Source organism: Chrysemys picta, chromosome 1 (assembly GCF_011386835.1).
Source record: "Chrysemys picta bellii isolate R12L10 chromosome 1, ASM1138683v2, whole genome shotgun sequence".
NCBI lineage: Eukaryota > Metazoa > Chordata > Testudines > Emydidae > Chrysemys > Chrysemys picta.
In genome coordinates this window covers 332,960,860-332,980,654 of record NC_088791.1, presented here as the reverse complement: position 1 = coordinate 332,980,654, position 19,795 = coordinate 332,960,860, and the positions used below count along the sequence as shown (strand labels likewise).

General features: G+C 43.2%; 3 protein-coding genes across 11 annotated transcripts in view; 1 reads left to right on the top strand and 2 right to left on the bottom strand.

The window, feature by feature from the left end:
* DLG2 (discs large MAGUK scaffold protein 2) overlaps positions 1–7,465 on the bottom strand; it is a 1,449,438-nt gene extending 1,441,973 nt beyond the window's left edge. For all 7 annotated transcript variants that reach the window (XM_005287552.5, XM_005287553.5, XM_005287554.5 and 4 more), the window contains exon 1: positions 7,324–7,465. In XM_005287552.5, coding sequence (XP_005287609.1) covers positions 7,324–7,342 — 19 coding nt within the window. In that variant the 5' untranslated portion in view covers positions 7,343–7,465. The remainder of the gene's footprint in view (positions 1–7,323) is intronic.
* A 1,710-nt stretch (positions 7,466–9,175) lies between these two features.
* The window catches only part of LOC101940431 (transmembrane protein 126A), an 18,931-nt gene continuing 8,311 nt past the window's right edge, over positions 9,176–19,795 (top strand). Inside the window, exons 1-2 of one of the 3 annotated variants that reach the window (XM_005287551.4) lie at positions 9,176–9,330; positions 13,929–14,050. In XM_005287551.4, the coding sequence (XP_005287608.1) occupies positions 13,938–14,050 (113 nt within the window). In that variant the 5' untranslated portion in view covers positions 9,176–9,330; positions 13,929–13,937. Of the gene's footprint in view, positions 9,331–13,919; positions 14,051–19,795 lie in introns of those variants that run through there. The other 2 variants (XM_005287549.4, XM_024107515.2) reach the window with 2 other exon arrangements.
* Positions 14,617–19,795, bottom strand: part of CREBZF (CREB/ATF bZIP transcription factor) — a 26,235-nt gene continuing 21,056 nt past the window's right edge. The window contains exon 4 of the transcript XR_010601160.1: positions 14,617–19,592. The gene's annotated coding sequence lies outside the window, so the exon portion shown is untranslated. The remainder of the gene's footprint in view (positions 19,593–19,795) is intronic.

Genomic DNA, 19,795 nt, shown 5'->3' with positions numbered 1-19,795 from the left:
CTTTCCACTGTACCTTTTATGTCTAAATTTATATGAAACAAAATAAACATTGCCACAATACAGGTATGTTTATAGAATTCTGAGTATTGCTTTCTTTTGTAAATGTTGCTTTGTAAATAATTGGTACTATTAAAAATATTAAAGATATTCCTGGATTTAAGTAAATGTGATTCAATGAAGGATTGACTGCACTCCATTCTCAGTAAGAAAAACGGTCTCATAGCCTAGCAACTGCTTTTATTTCAATCAAGAGACACAATGTGCAACCAGCACACATTAAAAGTTAGCTCTCCACAAAATTTGAATTTAGGAAATATTTACTTGTGACATAACCATCATCTGAAGCTTGTTACTGTCCTCAGATATGCAGATATATATCACCCCATATCCTCTTTAAAAAATAGCTTTACAGGTACAGCAGCAAATTTTACAGGACCAAACAGCACCATATGTTCATGTATATTAAGGCAAAAATCAAGCACCCAGATGCCAAGCAAAACTCTGCTAGTTTCACATAAGCTTATCAGGAGGTTCAAGTGATGAGGAAAGCAAGCTGTGCATTATGCTCCTTTCACACAGCATCATATAGCTGTTGCAATCTCTGTGCAACTACTATAGGTACTCCAAATAGTATGCTGCAAAAAGAGGGAGAGAGACAGCTCAGGGGAGCAGTTGTAGAACAGCACATTCACATTTAAAACTGATGCAATTAACACAGCGAAATGCCATGTAAGCAAAGTTGCTCTGAACATCATTAACTTTAGTAGCACACTCTATAACCTGTCAATAGGGACAAGGGTCGCATGAATACAGACAGGTGAAGTGAGCTAAATGCAGCATGGCCTAGGAGAGAGACATGCTATCAGTGCAGAGGGGGAAGTCATGACCCCTACAAAGAGGAAAACTGGCAGATAGAAATCAGTGACTTTCCAGTGTCTTCCAACCTATGCATGTTTTTGTTGACACGTCGGCCATTCTGTGTTACCACAAGCCCTATCCTGGGTGAATGTAACAGAGCTCTGTGAGACCAGAAAATGAAAATCTTTCCTTGAAAGGTTTTACCTTGCTTCTTTGTGAAGAAAGGGGAGAATGTGGCCACACAGATTTAGAAAGGAATATCCTACTTATCTTCAGTCTAAGGCTGATTATAACTATGCACACAATTGAAATGGAGATTCTAAACTCAAATAATAGTTGTTCCTATAGAAGTGTGGCTCGTGGTCCCATAGTTAAGGTTGAGTTGAGTTTTGCACTTAAAGCGGGGATTCATCCACTTTGTCTTGGAGTACTGAATTATTTTTTTGGAGAATTTACAAGTACATTAGTTAGCTAATGGGTTAATAAGCTTTAAAAATGGGTCCTTTAAGTAATTTAGCATCAAGCCTGTTTCTTTCTCCTGAATGATCTTAAGGGAATAATGCAGATGCTTCTAGCTTCCCCTTATAGTTAAAACTCACTGAAATATTTTGCAGGTGCTACTTTTGAAGCAGTTTTTTGTAGAGTTAATGGTAATTTTTCCCTGTTATTGTTCATTGCAGAAAGTTTCTTCTTCAGCAGGGGCTGACAAACATTATAATACAGAGAATTCCACATAGCACTACCTCCTTTCAAAAAAGGTTGCCATATTCCATGAGGACCTTCCCTCTTATCCCATGACAGCTTGCTTTGCTTAAGAGCCTTTAGTGAGGGACCTTGTCAAAGGCTTTCTGAAAATCTAAGTTCTCTATATCCACTGGATCACCCTTGTCCACATGTTGGTTGACCCCCTCAAAGAATTCTAGCAGATTGGTGAGGCAGGATTTCCCTTTACAAAAACCATGTTGATTCTTCCCCAACAAAACATATTCATCTATGTGTCTGATAATTCTGTTCTTTACTATAGTTTCAACCAGTTTGCCCGATACTGAAGTTAGGCCTGTAATTGCCGGGATCACCTCAGGAGCCTTTTTTTAAAATTGGTGTCACATTAGCTATCCTCCAATCATTTGGTACAGAAGCAAGTTTAAATGATAGTAGTAGTTCTGCTATTTCACATTTGAGTTCCTTCAGAACTCTTGGGTGAATGCCATCTGGTTCTGCTGATTTATTACTGTTTAATTTACCAATTTAGCGAAGTCAGTACAAACTAAAATTTCATACAGATGACTTGTTTATACTGTTCTATGTACTATACACTGAAATGTAAGTACAATATTTATATTCCAATTGATATATTTTATAATTATATGGTAAAAGCAAGAAAGTAAGCAATTTTTCAGTAATAGCGTCCTGTGACACTCTTGTGTTTTTAAGTCTGATTTTGTAGGCAAGTAGTTTTTAAGTGAGGTGAAACTTGGGGCACATAAGACAAATCAGACTCCTGAAAGGGGTACAGTAGTCTGGAAAGGTTGAGAGCTACTGAACTAAAGCACAGAAAGTTTAAGTGACATTTCACAAAGCAAAACAATGGCCAAGCTGGGAAAAGTCCTTAAGTTTCCTAACTCCCAGTCCAGTGCCTACTTGGATTAGGCTGCTTCCCAGTATGAATTTATGTAACAAATATTTGTTATATACTACTTCTACTCCTGCAGTCCTTCTATACACAGAATGTATTGATAGTAGTAGTTTCTGCCATTGAAAAACTACAGGATTAGAAAGAGATTGGTCATGCAAGTAGCCAAAGATTTAAATTGAAGAGTCTGAAAAGGTTAATATAAAAATTTGCTGCCACATGTTTAACTCCCACAAAACTTAAATTGCTCTTATTGTAGTCACAACCTCTGATCCTAACCATCAGCTCTGCACTGCTCCTAGTCAATTTCACAGTAGAAAGTGACAGTCAGTTTAATAGAACTTGGTGTGAAAAATGGGGCTTCATGCCTGCACGTCATTTGACAAAAATACATTCTAGAATGTTTCAGCAACTAAAAGGATAGCAAAAACTTTAGACAGTACATATGTGGTATCAGCATTTTGTTAAAGGTGAAAAGGAACTACCAAAATCCATTACTTCAGTATGTACTTGATTTCCCATTCACAAGGTTAAGAGGAGAATTTACACCACTAAAAACACCACAATTTTCAAACCTGGGTGCCTAATGTTAGGATTCTAAATATATATTTTAGATATCTAAATAGAACTAGCCAGATTTTTAAAGATGCAGATCCCTGCAATTCCCAATGAATTAAATGGCAGCTGAAATTTTCAGCCCTTCTGAAAACCAGACTACTTCTATTTAGATATCTAAAATATGTATTTAGAAGCCTAACTTTAGGCAATTAGGTATGAAAATTTTAAAGTTCAACATTTCTTTTTAGCTCTCTTCTCCACTGATGTCATGTCACAGGGCAGCAATGCTATGTGTTACACCACCAAATTCATCCTTTAATGAGGTCATCATTACCAGCAGGCTCTGCTTTAGTACACTGGTGGCTCATGTGGGCTCATATTAAATCCTTTTTTGTTAATTTGTTTAATATGGCACGTCTTAGAAAGTGTTTTATATCTCATCAGAGAAACTTTGAAAAAATGTACATGGAAAACCAAATTTATTTACAAGAGTCCCTATGAACTGGCTACATGATAAAACAGGCTATTTCAATAGCTGTGATGTCACAGAAAGAAGCAACTGAGTTATGTTTCATGCTTTTATTCTATTTTGTAAATATATCGAAAGATCAGGTAAATACAAAAATAAATATAGGCCCACATCGGTTGCTGGAGCCAGCTGGTGTGACCCTGGTGGACTCCAAAAGGAATTTGAAAAGCTGACTTTAGTTTCTGTGCTAAATGTTTCCATAGTCTAAGGAGGAAGTATATTATTTTGTCATTAGGTCACCTTTAAGGTATACCACAACACCAGCACTATCTCATTGTTTGGGATAGCAATGGGTAGTATACATTGGTATATAGCATCTTTGCTTCATACCTATCTCTTTATTTCTAGTTTACGTTTGCTAAAGTGTAGTACGCAATAAAAGAAAGGAGTGTGTTTATTTACTTAATAAGCTTGTGCAATCATAGTGTCCAAAGTGTGATGTCCAACAAATAAATGTGACTGGTAGTAAGGAGTATTTGGTTTGATTTTAATTTTTTTAAAGTATATTTAGAGCCAGTGAAAGGTGAGAAATTGAAAGCCCCAGAAACTGAAGTTATCAGAACAGTTACTGCAGTGCAAATATATGCCTCATCCTTTGGCTGAAGGAAGCACCTGAAGCATTGAAAGGGTACTTCAGGCTCATTTCAATCACTGGTCTCTTTGTTGGGCTGTAGCCCATGAAAGCTTATGCTCAAATAAATTTGTTAGTCTCTAAGGTGCCACAAGTACTCCTGTTCTTTTTGCGGATACAGACTAACACGGCTGCTACTCTGAACTCTTAACCATGTGGACATTTATCTCCTTATGGAGTGGACTGAGACCACCAACTCATTTCACTCAAGCTATCAGACAATCATATACTGACATAAACTGGATTAGAACCATTGGCAGGTTTGCCTTATTTCACACCCAGAAAACACCTGCTTGTTACTCAGATATTTTAATTAAGTATTTTTACTGACTACAAATAGCCTAAACTTTTCACATTAGCTGAATTGGCCAATAAGACTAGTTTTGAAAAGGCAGTCCTGTAATGCTTACCTGCTTTAAACAGGTAAGACAAGGCACAGAAGTCCATCAAGATTTGTGTGATGTTTGAAGTCTAATGGTGAAAAAGGAGCGTTCCCTCCAAAATAAAACTTCAAACATATTCCTTGCTCTTTAAAGGGGGACACAACTGGAAAGTAACTAGTTTCAAATAATTCAATGATCTGATACAGCCTCCTGATAACGGAATGTCAGGATTTTTTGAATTGTTTTTTTTTTTAAATGCTCATCTGCTGATTTTTGAAGGATATTTTGGTTAGACTCAAGACTCAATGCATGTTAGGATTACCCCTCTCCCTGTCCTCTTTGTGCACATATCTCCCTTCTAACTCATTCATTTTCAGTACTGCTGCTGCTGCCAGAACACACATGATTGCAGAGCCTGGGGAAAGTACACCAATGAGTTTTCTGCTGTTATCTGCTGGGGGAGACAGTAGATATGGGCTCCTTACTGAATAAGACCAGAAATGAAACTGACTATCAATAAAACAGCGAAAGGCATAAAGCAAAACAAACTGCAAAACTTGAGGGGAAAACCCCTCATTTCCCCCCATTATTACTTGTAACAATAATAAATATAAAAATTTCACATGGAAGTGAGATGTTCAAGTTGATAGCATCGCTTTAATTACATTTTGTAAGAGTAAGCCTATGACAAACTATAAATTTAAGTAACTCAAAAACATAATAAATAAAGTAGCTGATTCACTAATATTTTTCAATCCCCTTCTGTAAATACGTAATCACATTTTAATAACAGCTTTTAATATTTAAATACAAATATCTTCACACTGACAGCTCTAATACACTAATGGATATGAGAGGCTAAATTGTGCCAAAGGAGCTATTTTGGTCTACCAACTGCATATTTTAAAATTTTCAAAATATATATTCTTACAGTTGACTGGTAAAAAATAAAGTGTAAGAACTACATTAAAAATGTGAGTTAGGCTGTCTTGAAACAAAGGCAGGAAATGTATAGATTCGGAGATTTTTAAGGCCAGAAGGGATCATTATGATCACCTGCTTTGATGACCTGAGTAAGACAGACAATGGAATTTCACTCAGTAATTCCAGCATCAAATGGATATCTTGTGATTGAGCTACAGTTCAACATCCAATTCCAAAAGACATCCATCCTGAAAAATGTACAACTCAGAGTTAAAGTTTTATCTTTAAAATGGCACTGTCTTAACTCACCTGTTGTAAACAAATATAATATGTAAGCCTCAAAGTGGAGTAAGATGACATGTTCACAGCACAACAGGATGACTTAAAGAGACATTATGAGTGGGTTATTTTCCTCCATATATATTCCCATGTTTACTACAGTTAATTAAAAATAATTAACTAAATCAGTGACTAATATTATTTATTAAATCATTATACCATTTTGATATTTTGTTTCTACTCTGCAATCTCTACAATATGATCAAAGTAAAACTTTAAGTGGAATTTTTATAAAAACCTTCATAATAATCTGTTTGGTTTTACAGTTATTTACATCAGAAATTATGAACCATGGAACAGAGGTAGAAGAAGATATTTTTGTGAAATAAATTAATTTTGAGTTATATTGAAGTTAGCTGTGTCCATATTTTACTAATATCTCTCACTTTAGTTCTTTATTCCATACATGGGCTGTGCCATGTCAAGAGCCTTAAGTTCTAGATAGATGAACTGCATGAGAACAGTTATTTGCCATTCTTTGTTTTATCTGCACATTTTGTAATCCAAACTAACGTGTTAAATTACTGTCCTGTGTTTGCAAGATACAGAGAAGCATTTACAGCATAAAAGTTTTCAGAGTAATCATAAGTATATACCAACAACTGCTAGCATGATCACTGGGAACTGCATTTTACCAAAGCTGTGTCTAAATCCATTGTGGTCACAAACTGTTAAATATTTATATGAGAGAGATAAGACACTCTTTCCTGCGACCAACACAGCTGCATCAACACTGCAAACAAGTATTTATGTGGTGAACCTAAATATGTAAGAGGCAAAACATGGGGCTGTTTGTTTTTTTTAAAATGCAACATTGCTGCATTTATTAAAGTAACAGAACCTTTTATATCTTAACATGCGGAAACCCCAAAGCTTGTTAAAATTATGTAGCTCTCATAATTCAAAACGTTGTTGGATAACACAAAGGTTGAAACTTTTCCTGGCAAAGTGCACTGAAACCAGTTTTTACATTTATTTTTACTGCTACTGCTGGTGGAGTTACCTGCTGTATGTTTAAAGAAAAGGTATTGGGGGCTAAAAACTTTTTTAAAAAACAAAAACAAATATTACTAATGTTACAATCACCACCTTAGAATATTAAAACAAATATTTTATGGCTTACTTTGCACTATTTATGCTCTCTTTCTATTGGAATTATTTGAGATACATAAATTAATTTCAAATTCTCTCTTGGCCCTGGTTTTAAGTTTTGTCATGGCTGATATTTACAAAACCAAATTTCAAGATCAAATAAGACATGACAAATCTTAAAACATTCTACTAAATGTGTGAGGGTTTTTTTATCTACAATTGTAAATGCATAAATTGTTTCCCTCCCTGCAAAAGAAAAACAAATCACTCCCCCACTGAAATGCTTTTTTTTTTTTACATTTAAAATTGCAAGTATTAGAGATCTACACTCTAGAAAATGTAGATGTAAAATGAGATAGGAAACTTCATAGCCCACCTTTCTTCTTGACTGGCATTCTTGGTCTTACTTCTGGTACTGGACGCAAGTGCTTATTTACTGGTATCAATGATGTCCCACTGGGATTGCCTTGTGAGCTCAGGAACTAGGTATTTGTTCAAATCACTTAAACAGTTCAGTTAGGAAATACAGCTTCAGTCTTCTTTTTCTAGCAGTACTGACTATTTTCTCCAGTTAAACTTCCAGTGCCTCCCACAGAATAAGAAAAAAAAGAAGAAAAAAGAAGAATTTTGAAAGAGTGGTTTTCAATTTCTGTAAAATATTTTTGAATCTATAAAAATACAAGAGAAAATGCTCCTTGGCATATAAAACCCTATTATAACTCCTCTTCTGGCAGCAAAAGTTTGTCAGTTAAACAACTTTATGTAAGACAATTAAGGCACAGTCCATCTCTAGGCAGCTGTCTTAATATTCCACCTGAACAAGTTCAAAGCCATCTGAGTTTCAGGACAAAAATTCCCAAAAAATCCCAAAATAAATTTCTGGGTAAAAACAAAAGCAATCCAAAATAACTGTATAAACTCCTTTCACTGGAACTTGGGTGAATTTTGCTAGTTATATATAACTGCACTGGGTGCATACACAGCAGACTAAAAAGGTCCCTTTTTTCCTCACTGCACAAATGTTTTCAAATCTCACACTCTTACCCAACAGAAGTCACTCCTCAGTCACTTTCATTTTTATTCTCTCCACCCAGCCTTATGGTCTTTAATGTCCCTCTGATCCTCCCATGTATTAAAAGAGAGGATTGAAAAGGAGGAAAGCAATCCCTTGAAATGGAATTATTAAAGTGACAGTGCTGCTCACTGGGCACTTTGGCAGAGCAGATTGCTTTATTCTGGAGCCATTTACTTCATGCCATTTCTTTCCTTGCAAAGCAGCCGCCTCGTGAAGGAGGAGCAGAGAGGGCTTGGAGCAGAGCTTCACAAAAGGTTAATTTTCAGAAATGCTGCAGTATCAGTGGAATAAAAAAGCAAGCCATGAAATGAGTCCAGTTTCCCCACACAGCTGCTTGGCCTCAGTATAAGCCCTTTTCTCCCCCTTTTTCTGCAGAAAAGAGTTGGATTTCCCCCATCTAGATTGTTAAGAAAGGTATGAAAATGTCATGCAGCTGCCAAATGTTTCCCTGCACGCATGAGGAGCCGTGGTGCATGTTACATAACTCTGCTTTGCATTTATCTTCTAGGAGAGATGGACACTGTGTTTGGGGGCTGTTCTGTTCTGCTCTTTAATGGTCACCGGGCCTCTCTCTCTGTTTCCCCCTACACAGATAAATCTTTTCCCCCTTCCTCTTCGGGGGCGGGGGGCTCGTCTGGTCTGTCCCGGGGACGGTCCGTGCAGGGCGGGCTCGCTGGGTTCTGGGCTGCGGTGCAGGGAGGTGCGGGGGGGAGCAGGGCAGGTTGAAGGAGGTGGGGAGACGGTGCAGGGGAGGGGCTGGAGGATGAGGAAGCTGTGGGGAGAGGGGCAGGAGCTGGCAGGCGGGAGTCGCTGGAGGCTGGGCGGGAGGGGCCCGCAGGCAGCGCCTAGTAGGATGCTGAGGCCTGGGGCAGGGGAGAGGCCGCTGCCTCCGCCCGTGTCAGCCGGTTACCCCGAGGGCTAAGGGGCCGCCATTGAGGGCACGGCTAGGGGGAGTCTCCGCGTCTCCAGGTGCAGGGTCCCGGCTCAGCCCCGTCTCCATGGAGGAGCCGCCGATGCCGCCGCCATTCTCCTCCCCTAGCAACGAGAACCCGGCCCAGCACCGATCCCGCCTCTCCAACTCCGTGGCCAATCAGGAGTAGCTATGCTGGGCCTTCGGTGACCGCCCAATCATCGACGCCTTCCGAGGGGGAGTCGGGGTGTGTCTAGGTCATATGATTGGACAAGATGGCGGCCCCCATAGGAGAAATGCGTGTGACAGGGAGGGGCCATGTTGTGGGGCCTGTACGGGCGGCACTGCCATACCTGAAGAAGGAGCAGGGGTAGTAGGGATAGAGCACCCAGCATAAGGTAAGACAGGGGCAGCGGGGCACGACTCTGCTTCACAGAGCCTGAGGGGGCCCCCCCGAGACAGACCAAAGTCGGATCCGCCCAGCTCCAAGGGGGAAGCTGCCCAGCTCGGGGGCGACCTGTCTGTAAGGTCCCGCTGGGTCTCTGCGCTTGCAGGAGAGATCGGTAGGGGTGGGACCCTGGCAAGGCAGCAGGAGCCGCTGGGTGGTTGGCTGCTACATGAAGACACGGAGAGAAAGAGACCTTAAAACAGGGTGGAAGGAAGATAGAGGCAGAGCTATTGTACGCTCACTTGGGAGGTTATTGCTGACGTCTTGAAGGTTATACAGCAAAATTAGATACAAGCAAAAGCAACTCTTGTTATGTGAATAGTATTAAACTAGGCAACCATTTGCTGTACTCAGATTGAAGTGAGATAGTTAACACCTGCAAAATGCTTTATGGATTCTCTTCAGCCATCCTTCACTAGGTGAAAACAGGAGTGGGCCAAGTCATCACACTCTTCAGTACAAGTTTGGGGTTGCTAACTGAGAAAAAAATTCCAGTTACCCTGTAAGTCAGATAACTAGGGAGTAAGGTTTGAAGGCTGACATTATCTTGTTATACAGTAGAACCTCAGAGTTATGAGCACAGTGGGAATGGAGGTTTTTTTGTAACTCTGAACAAAATATTATGGTGGTTCTTTTAAAAGTTTACAACTGAATGTTGACTTAATACACAGAAGCTTTACTATGCAGAAGAAAAATGCTGCTTTCCCTTTATTTTTCTTTAGTAGTTTACCGTTAACACACTTCTGTAATGTATCTGCTTTATTTATTTATTTTTGTCTCTGCTGCTGCTTGATTCATAGAATCATAGAATCATAGAATATCAGAGTTGGAAGGGACCTCAAGAGGTCATCTAGTCCAACCCCCTGCTCAAAGCAGGACCAATTCCCAGCTAAATCATCCCAGCCAGGGCTTTGTCAAGCCGGGCCTTAAAAACCTCCAAGGAAGGAGACTCCACCACTTCCCTAGGTAATGCATTCCAGTGTTTCACCACCCTCCTAGTGAAATAGTTTTTCCTGATATCCAACCTGGACCTCCCCCACTGCAACTTGAGACCATTGCTCCTTGTTCTGTCATCTGCCACCACCGAGAACAGCCGAGCTCCATCTTCTTTGGAACCCCCCTTCAGGTAGTTGAAGGCTGCTATCAAATCCCCCCTCATTCTTCTCTTCTGGAGACTAAACAATCCCAGTTCCCTCAGCCTCTCCTCATAAGTCATGTGCTCCAGACCCCTAATCATTTTTGTTGCCCTCCGCTGGACTATTTCCAATTTTTCCACATCCTTCTTGTAGTGTGGGGCCCAAAACTGGACACAGTATTCCAGATGAGGCCTCACCAATGTCGAATAAAGGGGAACGATCACGTTCCTCGATCTGCTGGCAATGCCCCTACTTATACAGCCCAAAATACCGTTAGCCTTCTTGGCAACAAGAGCACACTGTTGACTCATATCCAGCTTCTCGTCCACTGTGACCCCTAGGTCCTTTTCTGCAGAACTGCTACCTAGCCATTGTGCACTTCCTGTTCCAAATCAGGTGTATAATTGACTAGTCAGTTTGTAACTCTTTGTATTCAGTCAAGTATCAGGAGGTAGCCGTGTCAAGGCTGTATCCCCACTTTGAACTTTAGGGTACAAATGTAGGGGCCTGCATGAAAACTTCTAAGCTTAACTACCAGCTTAGCTCTGGTCCGCTGCCACCATTTCCCAATTGGATTCCCTCCCTGGGAAGCCTTGAGAAACCTTTCACCAATTCCCTGGTGAAAACAGATCCAAACCCCTTGGATCTTAAAACAAGGAGAAATTAACCATTCCCCTCCTTCCTCCCACCAACTCCTGGTGAATACAGATCCAACCCCCTTGGATCTAAAACAAGGAGAAATTAACCATTCCCCTTCTTCCTCCCACCAACTCCTGGTGAATACAGATCCAACCCCCTTGGATCTAAAACAAGGAGAAATCAATCAGGTTCTTAAAAAGAAGGCTTTTAATTAAAGAAAAAGGTAAAAATCATCTCTGTAAAATCAGTATGGAAATTAACCTTACAGGGTAATCAAACTTAAAGAGCTCAGAGGACTCCCCTCTAGTCTTAGGTTCAAAGTACAGCAAACAAAGATAAACACTCTAGTAAAAGGTACATTTACAAGTTGAGAAAACAAAGGAAAACTAAGATGCCTTGCCTGGCTATTTACTTACAAGTTTGAAATAGGAGAGACTTGTTTAGAAAGATGTGGAGAACCTGGATTGATGTCTGGTCCTTCTCAGTCCCGAGAGCGAACACATTCACAAACAAAGAACACAAACAAAAGCCTTTCTCCCCTCCTCCCCCCACCCCCCCAAGATTTGAAAGTATCTTGTCCCCTTATTGGTCCTTTAGGTCAGATGCCAGCCAGGTTACCTGAGCTTCTTAACCCTTTACAGGGAAAAGGATTTTGGAGTCTTTGGCCAGGAGGGATTTTATAGTACTGTACACAGGACAGCTGTTACCCTTCCCTTTATAGTATCAGAGGGGTAGCCGTGTTAGTCTGAATCTGTAAAAAGCAACAGAGGGTCCTGTGGCACCTTTGAGACTAACAGAAGTACTGGGAGCATAAGCTTTCGTGGGTCAGAACCTCACTTCTTCAGATGCAAGTAATGGAAATCTCCAGAGGCAGGTATATATCAGTGTGATATATACCTGCCTCTGGAGATTTCCATTACTTGCATCTGAAGAAGTGAGGTTCTGACCCACGAAAGCTTATGCTCCCAGTACTTCTGTTAGTCTCAAAGGTGCCACAGGACCCTCTGTTGCTCCTTCCCTTTATAGTTATGACAAGCCGTGTTAGTCTGTATCCACAAAAACAACAAGGAGTCTGGCGGCACCTTAAAGACTAACAAATTTCTTTGGGCAGAAGTGGTGAGGTTTTTTTACCCACAAAAGCTTATGCCCAAATAAATCTGTTAGTCTTTAAGATGCCACCGGACTCCTTGTTGTTTTACTGTATGCAGTGTTGTTGTAGCTGTGTTGGTGCCAGGATATGAGAGAGACAAGGTGGGTGAGGTAATATCTTTTATTGGACCAACTTCTGTCGGTGAGATAAGCGTTTGAGCTTACACTGAGCTCTTCTTCCTAGACCTGAATAAGAGCTCTGTGTAAGCCTGAAAGCTTATCTCTCTCGCAATGGGGTGCAGTCCAGACCACTGAAAGGCTGTGTCACCACTTACCCAAGAATGTGGGGTGCCTCACAGTGTTTTGCTGCTGTAGCTCCCAAACTGGGCTTCTCACAAACAGCATGCAGGTCACACCCTGTGTGTCCATGTATAGCTACAATCCTGGCCCGGCAGCTCTGACAGCAGCCTGTCAGCAAATATCAGCCACACGCTGGCTTCCAGCATCTTTGGTTACTGCCTGCAGGGTGACCCCAGCACACTCCCAGTCCCAGATTTTCCCCCAAAACTGTGCGTTTTGCACTCTTCAGCCTTCTCCTGGGCAGTCCTGATATTTTAGGTCCATTCAATTAACAGTACTGGATTACTTTTAATTAAAGAATAAAACAAGTTTACTTAACTACAAAGAGATTTTAAGTGAGTACAAGTCACGAGGCATTAAAGTTAGAAATAGTTACAAGAAAAATAAAGATGAAAACTCTTTCTAAATTTAACAAACTAGACTTGATTCAACATGAGGTCCCTTACCACATGTATTCAGTACATTACTGGCCAAACTCTCAAGCCAGGATCTGCTCCTAAAGTCCATAGGCTGTTTCTTTTGTTGTTTTAGGTGGAAAGGAGAGATAGATGGATGGGGGGGAGAGATTACCTCGCCCACCTTGCCTCTGTTATGTTGTATTCTTCCTGGGTGCAAGTCTGTTCCCAAGGCCAGTCAAAAAAAAGCATTTTAAAGCAGCCCTTAGTCTTAGGTGCTGTTCCTGTAGTCACTTACACACAGGCTTAACTTCACTACTGTGAGTAGTCCCACTGATTTCTATGGCACCACTCTTGCTAGTAATGTTTAGTGTGTTTGTCTGCAGGATCAGGGCTTTACCCATCAATTCTTAAAGTAAAGTAGACGCTTTAAAAATAAATACATCTATGTCTAGCCTCAGGAACCAGGGAGGAAGAATTGGGCCATATATGGCCTTCAACTTTAGGAAACTCTCCCCACTGCTCATCCTTTCCTTAATTTAAAAATAACACAGGTGCATCAACACTGATCAGAATGCCTCATCAAGTATGATCACTTGTTATAAAATAAAAATCAAGAGTTGTAGAGCAGAGGAGGAGATCATGATCTTTTACTCACCTGTTAACTGAGGATTTATGTTCTCTCAGAATCCTATGGCAGGTGGATTTTCTTGCTGAACAGGGCAACTTAACAGGGCTTGCATACCCAAAAATTCCCCAGACATTTTTAGCTAGATCATGCCCTTTCGGTCTCTTGGGGGCTTTTACATTCTTGAGATGTTAAAGCATTAGCTTGTATCATTTGCTGCTTGTCATGCAAAAGTTATCTGATTATTTTGTGGCAATGTCATTTAACCAAAACTTGCCTTGTTTCTCACTTTATGATCCAGACCCTTAAAATGTCAGGGAGCGAGCTTGAACTAAATTCACCACCGGAAAATGCAAGGCTTCAATATATCAAAAGAACAGAGGTTCTGCTAGATATGTTTCTTCGACTTCCAGAAGCAGACCAGTAAGTGATGCTCGGGTCTTCATTTGTTTTACCAACTAAGCCCTTTTTTGTTCTTGTATTTGAAAATCATTCATCGATTTACAAAGCTATTGAATCACATTGAAATGTAAAGATGACTTCAGGGAAATAGAAGGAGTCCCCTGCGCTGTTTAACAAATCTCAGGTGACGACATGAGAGGAAATGAGGGGTGCACTGAACTACTATATCCCTCCCCCACAGTTGGATGGGGAATGGAGAAAGTGCAGGTTCCATTCCTTCCAGCAGACTGAGTGGCACAGCTACACTGCCTCCTCAGGGAACATAAGCTCTGTCGGGTGTAAGCTCGGTGCATCATACTCCCTCCCCAGAACAGCAGGGGAACCAGGAGGGATGCTGGGGCAAAGCCATGATAGAACCCATATATTGGAACATATTGCCAAACACCTGGTTGCTCAACACCAATTAATTATTTAAAAAAAAAAATGGAGATATCCTATCTCCTAGAACTGGAAGGGACCTTGAAAGGTCATCGAGTCCAGCCCCCTGCCTTCACTAGTAGGACCAAGTTCTGATTTTGCCCCATATCCCTAAGTGGCCCCCTCAAGGATTGAACTCACAACCTTGGGTTTAGTAGGCCAATGCTCAAACCACTGATCTATCCCTCCCCACAAAACAAAGCCAAAGCTTCTAATCTTAAAGTGGTCAGCAAATGAGCCTTTGCCCTGTAACAAGATAATCCTCGTTCCCTTTTCAGCTCGTGCTGTTAGACTGAACCAAAATCTGAGGAAAAATGTGTTAGACTAGTGTCTTCCATTTTGCATGTTACACTTCTTATAGTGGACCATGGAAGGGAGCGGAAACCTTTTTAAGGGTCCAAGCTTGACTAGGTTCAGCTAGACTCATTGCCTTGGACTCTGTAAACCCCTGCTGGGATTTCAACTCAAAACCCCTACAGCGCTGCCTGGATCAGCAGGGTCTCCCAGCGACACCAATGGAATAGTAAGGCAGGACTGCAGAACACCTACTAGGGCAGTGTTTCTCAAATGCGGCCACCATGGGCTTTTCATGCGGCCACAACAGCCTCCTGGGTAGTAATTGGGGGGGGGGGGGAGTTGAAGCATTAGTCCCTCCCTCCCTGTTGCTACTGGATGCGCCGCCCTGCACCACCTCTGGAGACGGGCGGGGCACAGTGCTGCAGGAGCAAGGTGAGTATTTGACCCACTTTGGGGGAAGGGAGTTTGGGCGGCAGACTCCAGCGGTGGGACTTGGGGAACCTGGCCATGTGGTCCTGGGCTCCAACCACGGGGCATCAGGTACTGACACCCAACCCCTTCCCCCCGGCTCTGGCCACATGGTCCTGGCTTCCAGCTGCGGGGCTTCAGCCTCCAGCCCCTGTTTCAGGCTGTGTGGCAGCAGGCACTGGCCCCCCGATGCCTGTCCTGGGCTTCAGCCACGCCGTGGCAGGTGCTGGCCCCAGGCGGCGATCCCTAGCCCCAGCCGCATGGCAGCGGGCTCCAACCATGGGGCTTTGGGTGCCAACCCCCGGCTCCGTCTGTGGGGTTTCGATCTCTGGCCCCCAGTTCCAGCCATGCAGTGGTGGGTGCTGGCCCCAGCCACCAAACCCCAGCCCTGGCCATGCGGCAGCAGGCTACCACTGCGGGGCTTTGGGCGCCGACCCCGGCTTCAGCCCCGGGGCAGCAGGTGCTGACCCTCGCAGCTACAGCCCCTGGTGCTGATCCCCTGCTCCAGCCGCATGGCAGCAGGCGCCCTCCCACAACTCTGGTCTCGGACTCCGGCCATGTGGCTCTAGCCATGCAGTGGCGGGCTCCAGCTCCGGACTTTGGCAATGCAGTAGCAGGCAGTAGCCCCGGGCGCTGACCCACAGTTCTAGACGTGTCCCCTAGTGCAGGGGTTCTCACCACATATTTTTTGGTGGCCTCTGAGTGCGGCCACCAACTCTCGCTCATGGCTGCACTGACACTTTTTCCTAACATACTTAACTAACTTTAGGAAAAACAATGAAATATGCACAGATACACATCCACATCTTTGTAATTTACATATGTTGGGTTTTTTTGCAGACTCAATAATAAAAATAATGCTGGGAAAAGTGATATTTGTATATTCATTAATGTCACTTTTCACAGCTCACTTACTAGCTATCTGAGAGGTTGTGAAAAGTGATATTAACAAACATACAAGTATCACTTTTCACAACCTCCCAGATAGCTAGTAAGTGAGCTGTGAAAAGTGATACTTGTATGTTTGTTAACATCACTTTTCTCAGCAAGTCACAGGACCCAGCCCTGGATGGAGTGGTTGGAGGAGGCAGCGTGGTCTAGAGGCAATGGTGAGATGGATGTGGGGCCAGGGGAGGCAGTGGGGGCTCAGGGACATGGGGGGGGGATGGATGCAGGGCCAAGAAGGCAGCAGGGTTCAGGGGTGATGGGGGTGGGAAGTATACGTGGCCAGGGGCGATGGGGGCAGGAAGGATATGTGGCCAGGGGAGGCAACGGGAGCCAGGGGCGATGGGGGTGGGTGATGAGCCTCGCTGTCTCATAGCCAGAGCCACAGGTGGGTGTCTGCTGCCAGGGTCGGGGCTCAGAGCCAGGAACTGTGTGGCTGGAGCCAGGGACTGGAACCTGCTGCTGCACGTCTAGAACTGTGGGTCAGCGCCCGGGGCTACTGCCTGCTACTGCATTGCCGAAGTCCGGAGCTGGAGCCCACCACTGCATGCCTAGAGCCAGTGCATCCCATCACATGCTGCCTGTGCAGAGCTTAACCCACATCAACTGCTACAAAGATCATGACTTCTGAAATGGTAGCGGTTAAGCAGTGGTGTGTAGCCATGTTGGTCCTAGGATGAGAGAAACAAGGTGGTGAGGTAATTATCTTTTAGTGGATCAACTTCTGTTGTTGGAAAAGACAGGCTTTCAAGCTTCACAGAGTTTTCCCCTGAAGTCTGGAGAAAGTAACCAGAGTGTCCAAGCTAAATACAAGGTGGGACAGATTGATCAGCATAAAGGGTACACTCATGTTGTAGGAGACCACTTGAAATGAAGTGGGCAATTAACACCTCTTCAGTGGTAGGATAATGGAGGGTTAATAGGCAGCATATGAGAGACAAGGATGCTCTGTGAGACGCTGCAAACAATAGTGGAAGACATAGAATTTTGCCATTTAAGATGGAAATTTTGCAACATGAAGAAAAAGAAAGCCAAACTTAACAGTGACATCTACTTCCTTAGCAAATGCAGGAAACAAGTCATCATTCCCTGAGGACTCACTATCAGTAACTCTCTGATCACTGCATAAAACTCTAAATATGTTGAGTAGCTCTGCAGAAGGACTTCAGGAAAACTGAGGAACCATCTCCTGCATCTCACATATTCCAGAAGGGACCACTTCAAATCATCACATGCTCCCACACACAGGAAGGAAAGAAAAAAATAAATCAGGAAATCTACATGGATGCCACAGGGAAGCAACTCTAACACAGACATGTGTTACTGCCCCTCATTGTCAAAGTGGTTCCTCAAAGCCTCTCTGATGTTAATAGCAACCCTCTGGGCTCCTCTGACAGCCCTAGCATCTGGCTGTTCAAACTGTGCAGCCAAGCGCTCTGCCTCAATGCTCCAAAACTGAGCAAACATTTCACCCTTAGATTCACACAGATTATGCAAAGTGCAGCACGTGGCTATGACCAAGGGAATATTATCCTCGGTAAAGTCTAGCCTGCCATTTAAACAACTCCAGCGAGCTTTCAAACGACCAAAGGCAGATTTGACTACCATGTGGCACCTGCTCAGCCTGTTGTGAAAACACTCCTTGCTGCTGTCCAGGTGCCCTGTGTAAGGTTTCATGGGCCAGGGCTGTAAGGGGTAAGCCGGGTCTCCCAGGATTACTATGGGCATTTCCACATCCCCCACTGTGAACTTGTGGTCTGGAAAGAAAGTCTCCGCCTGCAGCTTTCTGTACAGGGCACTGTTCCTGAAGATGCATGTGTCATGCACCTTTCCAGACCAGCCTGCACTGATGTCCGTGAAACGTCCCCGGTGATTCACAAGCGCCTGCAACACCATGGAGAAGTATCCCTTCCTATTGATGTATTCCAGTGGCTCTCAAACTTTTGTACTGGTGACCCCTTTCACATAGCAAGCATCTGAGTGCGACCCCCGCTTATAAATTAAAAGTATTTTTTTATATATTTAACACCATTATAAATGCTGGAGGCAAAGCGGGGTTTGAGGTGGAGGGGGACAGCTCGTTACCCCCTGAGGGGTCCCTGAACCCCTGATGTATTCAGAGGCAAGGTGGTCTGGCGCTAAAATTGGAATGTGTGTGCCATCAATCACCCTGCCACAGTTAGGGAAAGCCATCCACTATTTCATGCACATTTCCCAGAGTCACGGTCCTACGCAGCAGGATGCGATTTATTGCCCTGTACACTTGGAGTAATACAGCCCCAACAATGGACTTTCCTACTCCAAACTGATTTGCAACTAACCGGTAGCAGTCTGGATTCACCAGCTTCCACACAGCGATTGCAACACGCCTCTCTACCGGAAGGGCAGCTCTCAGTCTGGTGTCCTTGCGTCTCAGGTCGGGGAACAGCTCAGCATATAGCTCCATGAAGGTTACTTTATGCATCCTAAAGTTCTGTACCTACTGGTCGTCATCCCACACCTGCATGACAATGCGATCCCACCAATCAGTGCTTGTTTCCCTAGCCCAAAAGCGACGGTCAACCGTATGCAGCTGCTCTGTGAATGCACAAAGCACTGATAAGTTGCTGCCATCCATATCACACTTGGATGCCTGTGATTCATCCTCTGCTAACTTTGCGAGTAACTCTGAGAATAACTGTGCTGCCATGCTTGATGTCCTCACGACAGCTAACAGCACATAGGAGAGAAGTGTGGGATCCATCCTCTCTCACTGCAGATGCTGGCGCGGACTACAAAAGAATGACAGTTGGAAAAACTGGCAAAAGGAAGTCCGAGACCTTTGGAGGGGTGGGACACAAAGCGGTGAATGACGGTACGTTTTGCACATCCCAGGATGTGCTGCGCGCCGTTTCCGCATTCCCACAACACCTAGTGACGGATGGTGTTGGCAGGCACTGTGGGATCCATACCCACAGTCCATTACACTCGCTGTCGACAAAGATGCCCCAAATGTGGACATGATCCCTCAACAGAGGGAGCAAATGTAGACACACTTTGGCGACTTTGCTTTTGTCTATTTTTCCTTGGTGACATTAGTTTCATCGAAAAAACTTGCCAGTGTAGACAAGCCCTTAGATATACAAACAGGGGGAACCCAGGCAGAGTCATCATACCTGGTCATGGCACGCTTATTGAAAGAATATCAGTACTTGTAGGAACCATCCTCAAGCCACTCACCTTGTGGCTAGTTTCCTCCAAGACACAACCGTCTTCCTCCAGAAACTGTACAACATTAACAGCCTCCTTCAGAACACCATCACTGCTCACCGTGGATGTCACCTCCTTATATACCAACAGTTCTTACCATGACAACATCACTGCCTGTCTCAAATACCTACAAAATAATAAACAGTGCTTAGAAATCCACCTCAAACACATCGTCAAACTCATCCATTTCATCCTTACCCATAATAACTTTACATTTAACAACAAACATTTGTTCCAAACCATGGGAACAGCTGAAGAATTTCTGGAAAAATGCACCCTGAATCCAATGATATACCTGAGTTACATCAATGATATTTTCATCCTCTGGAC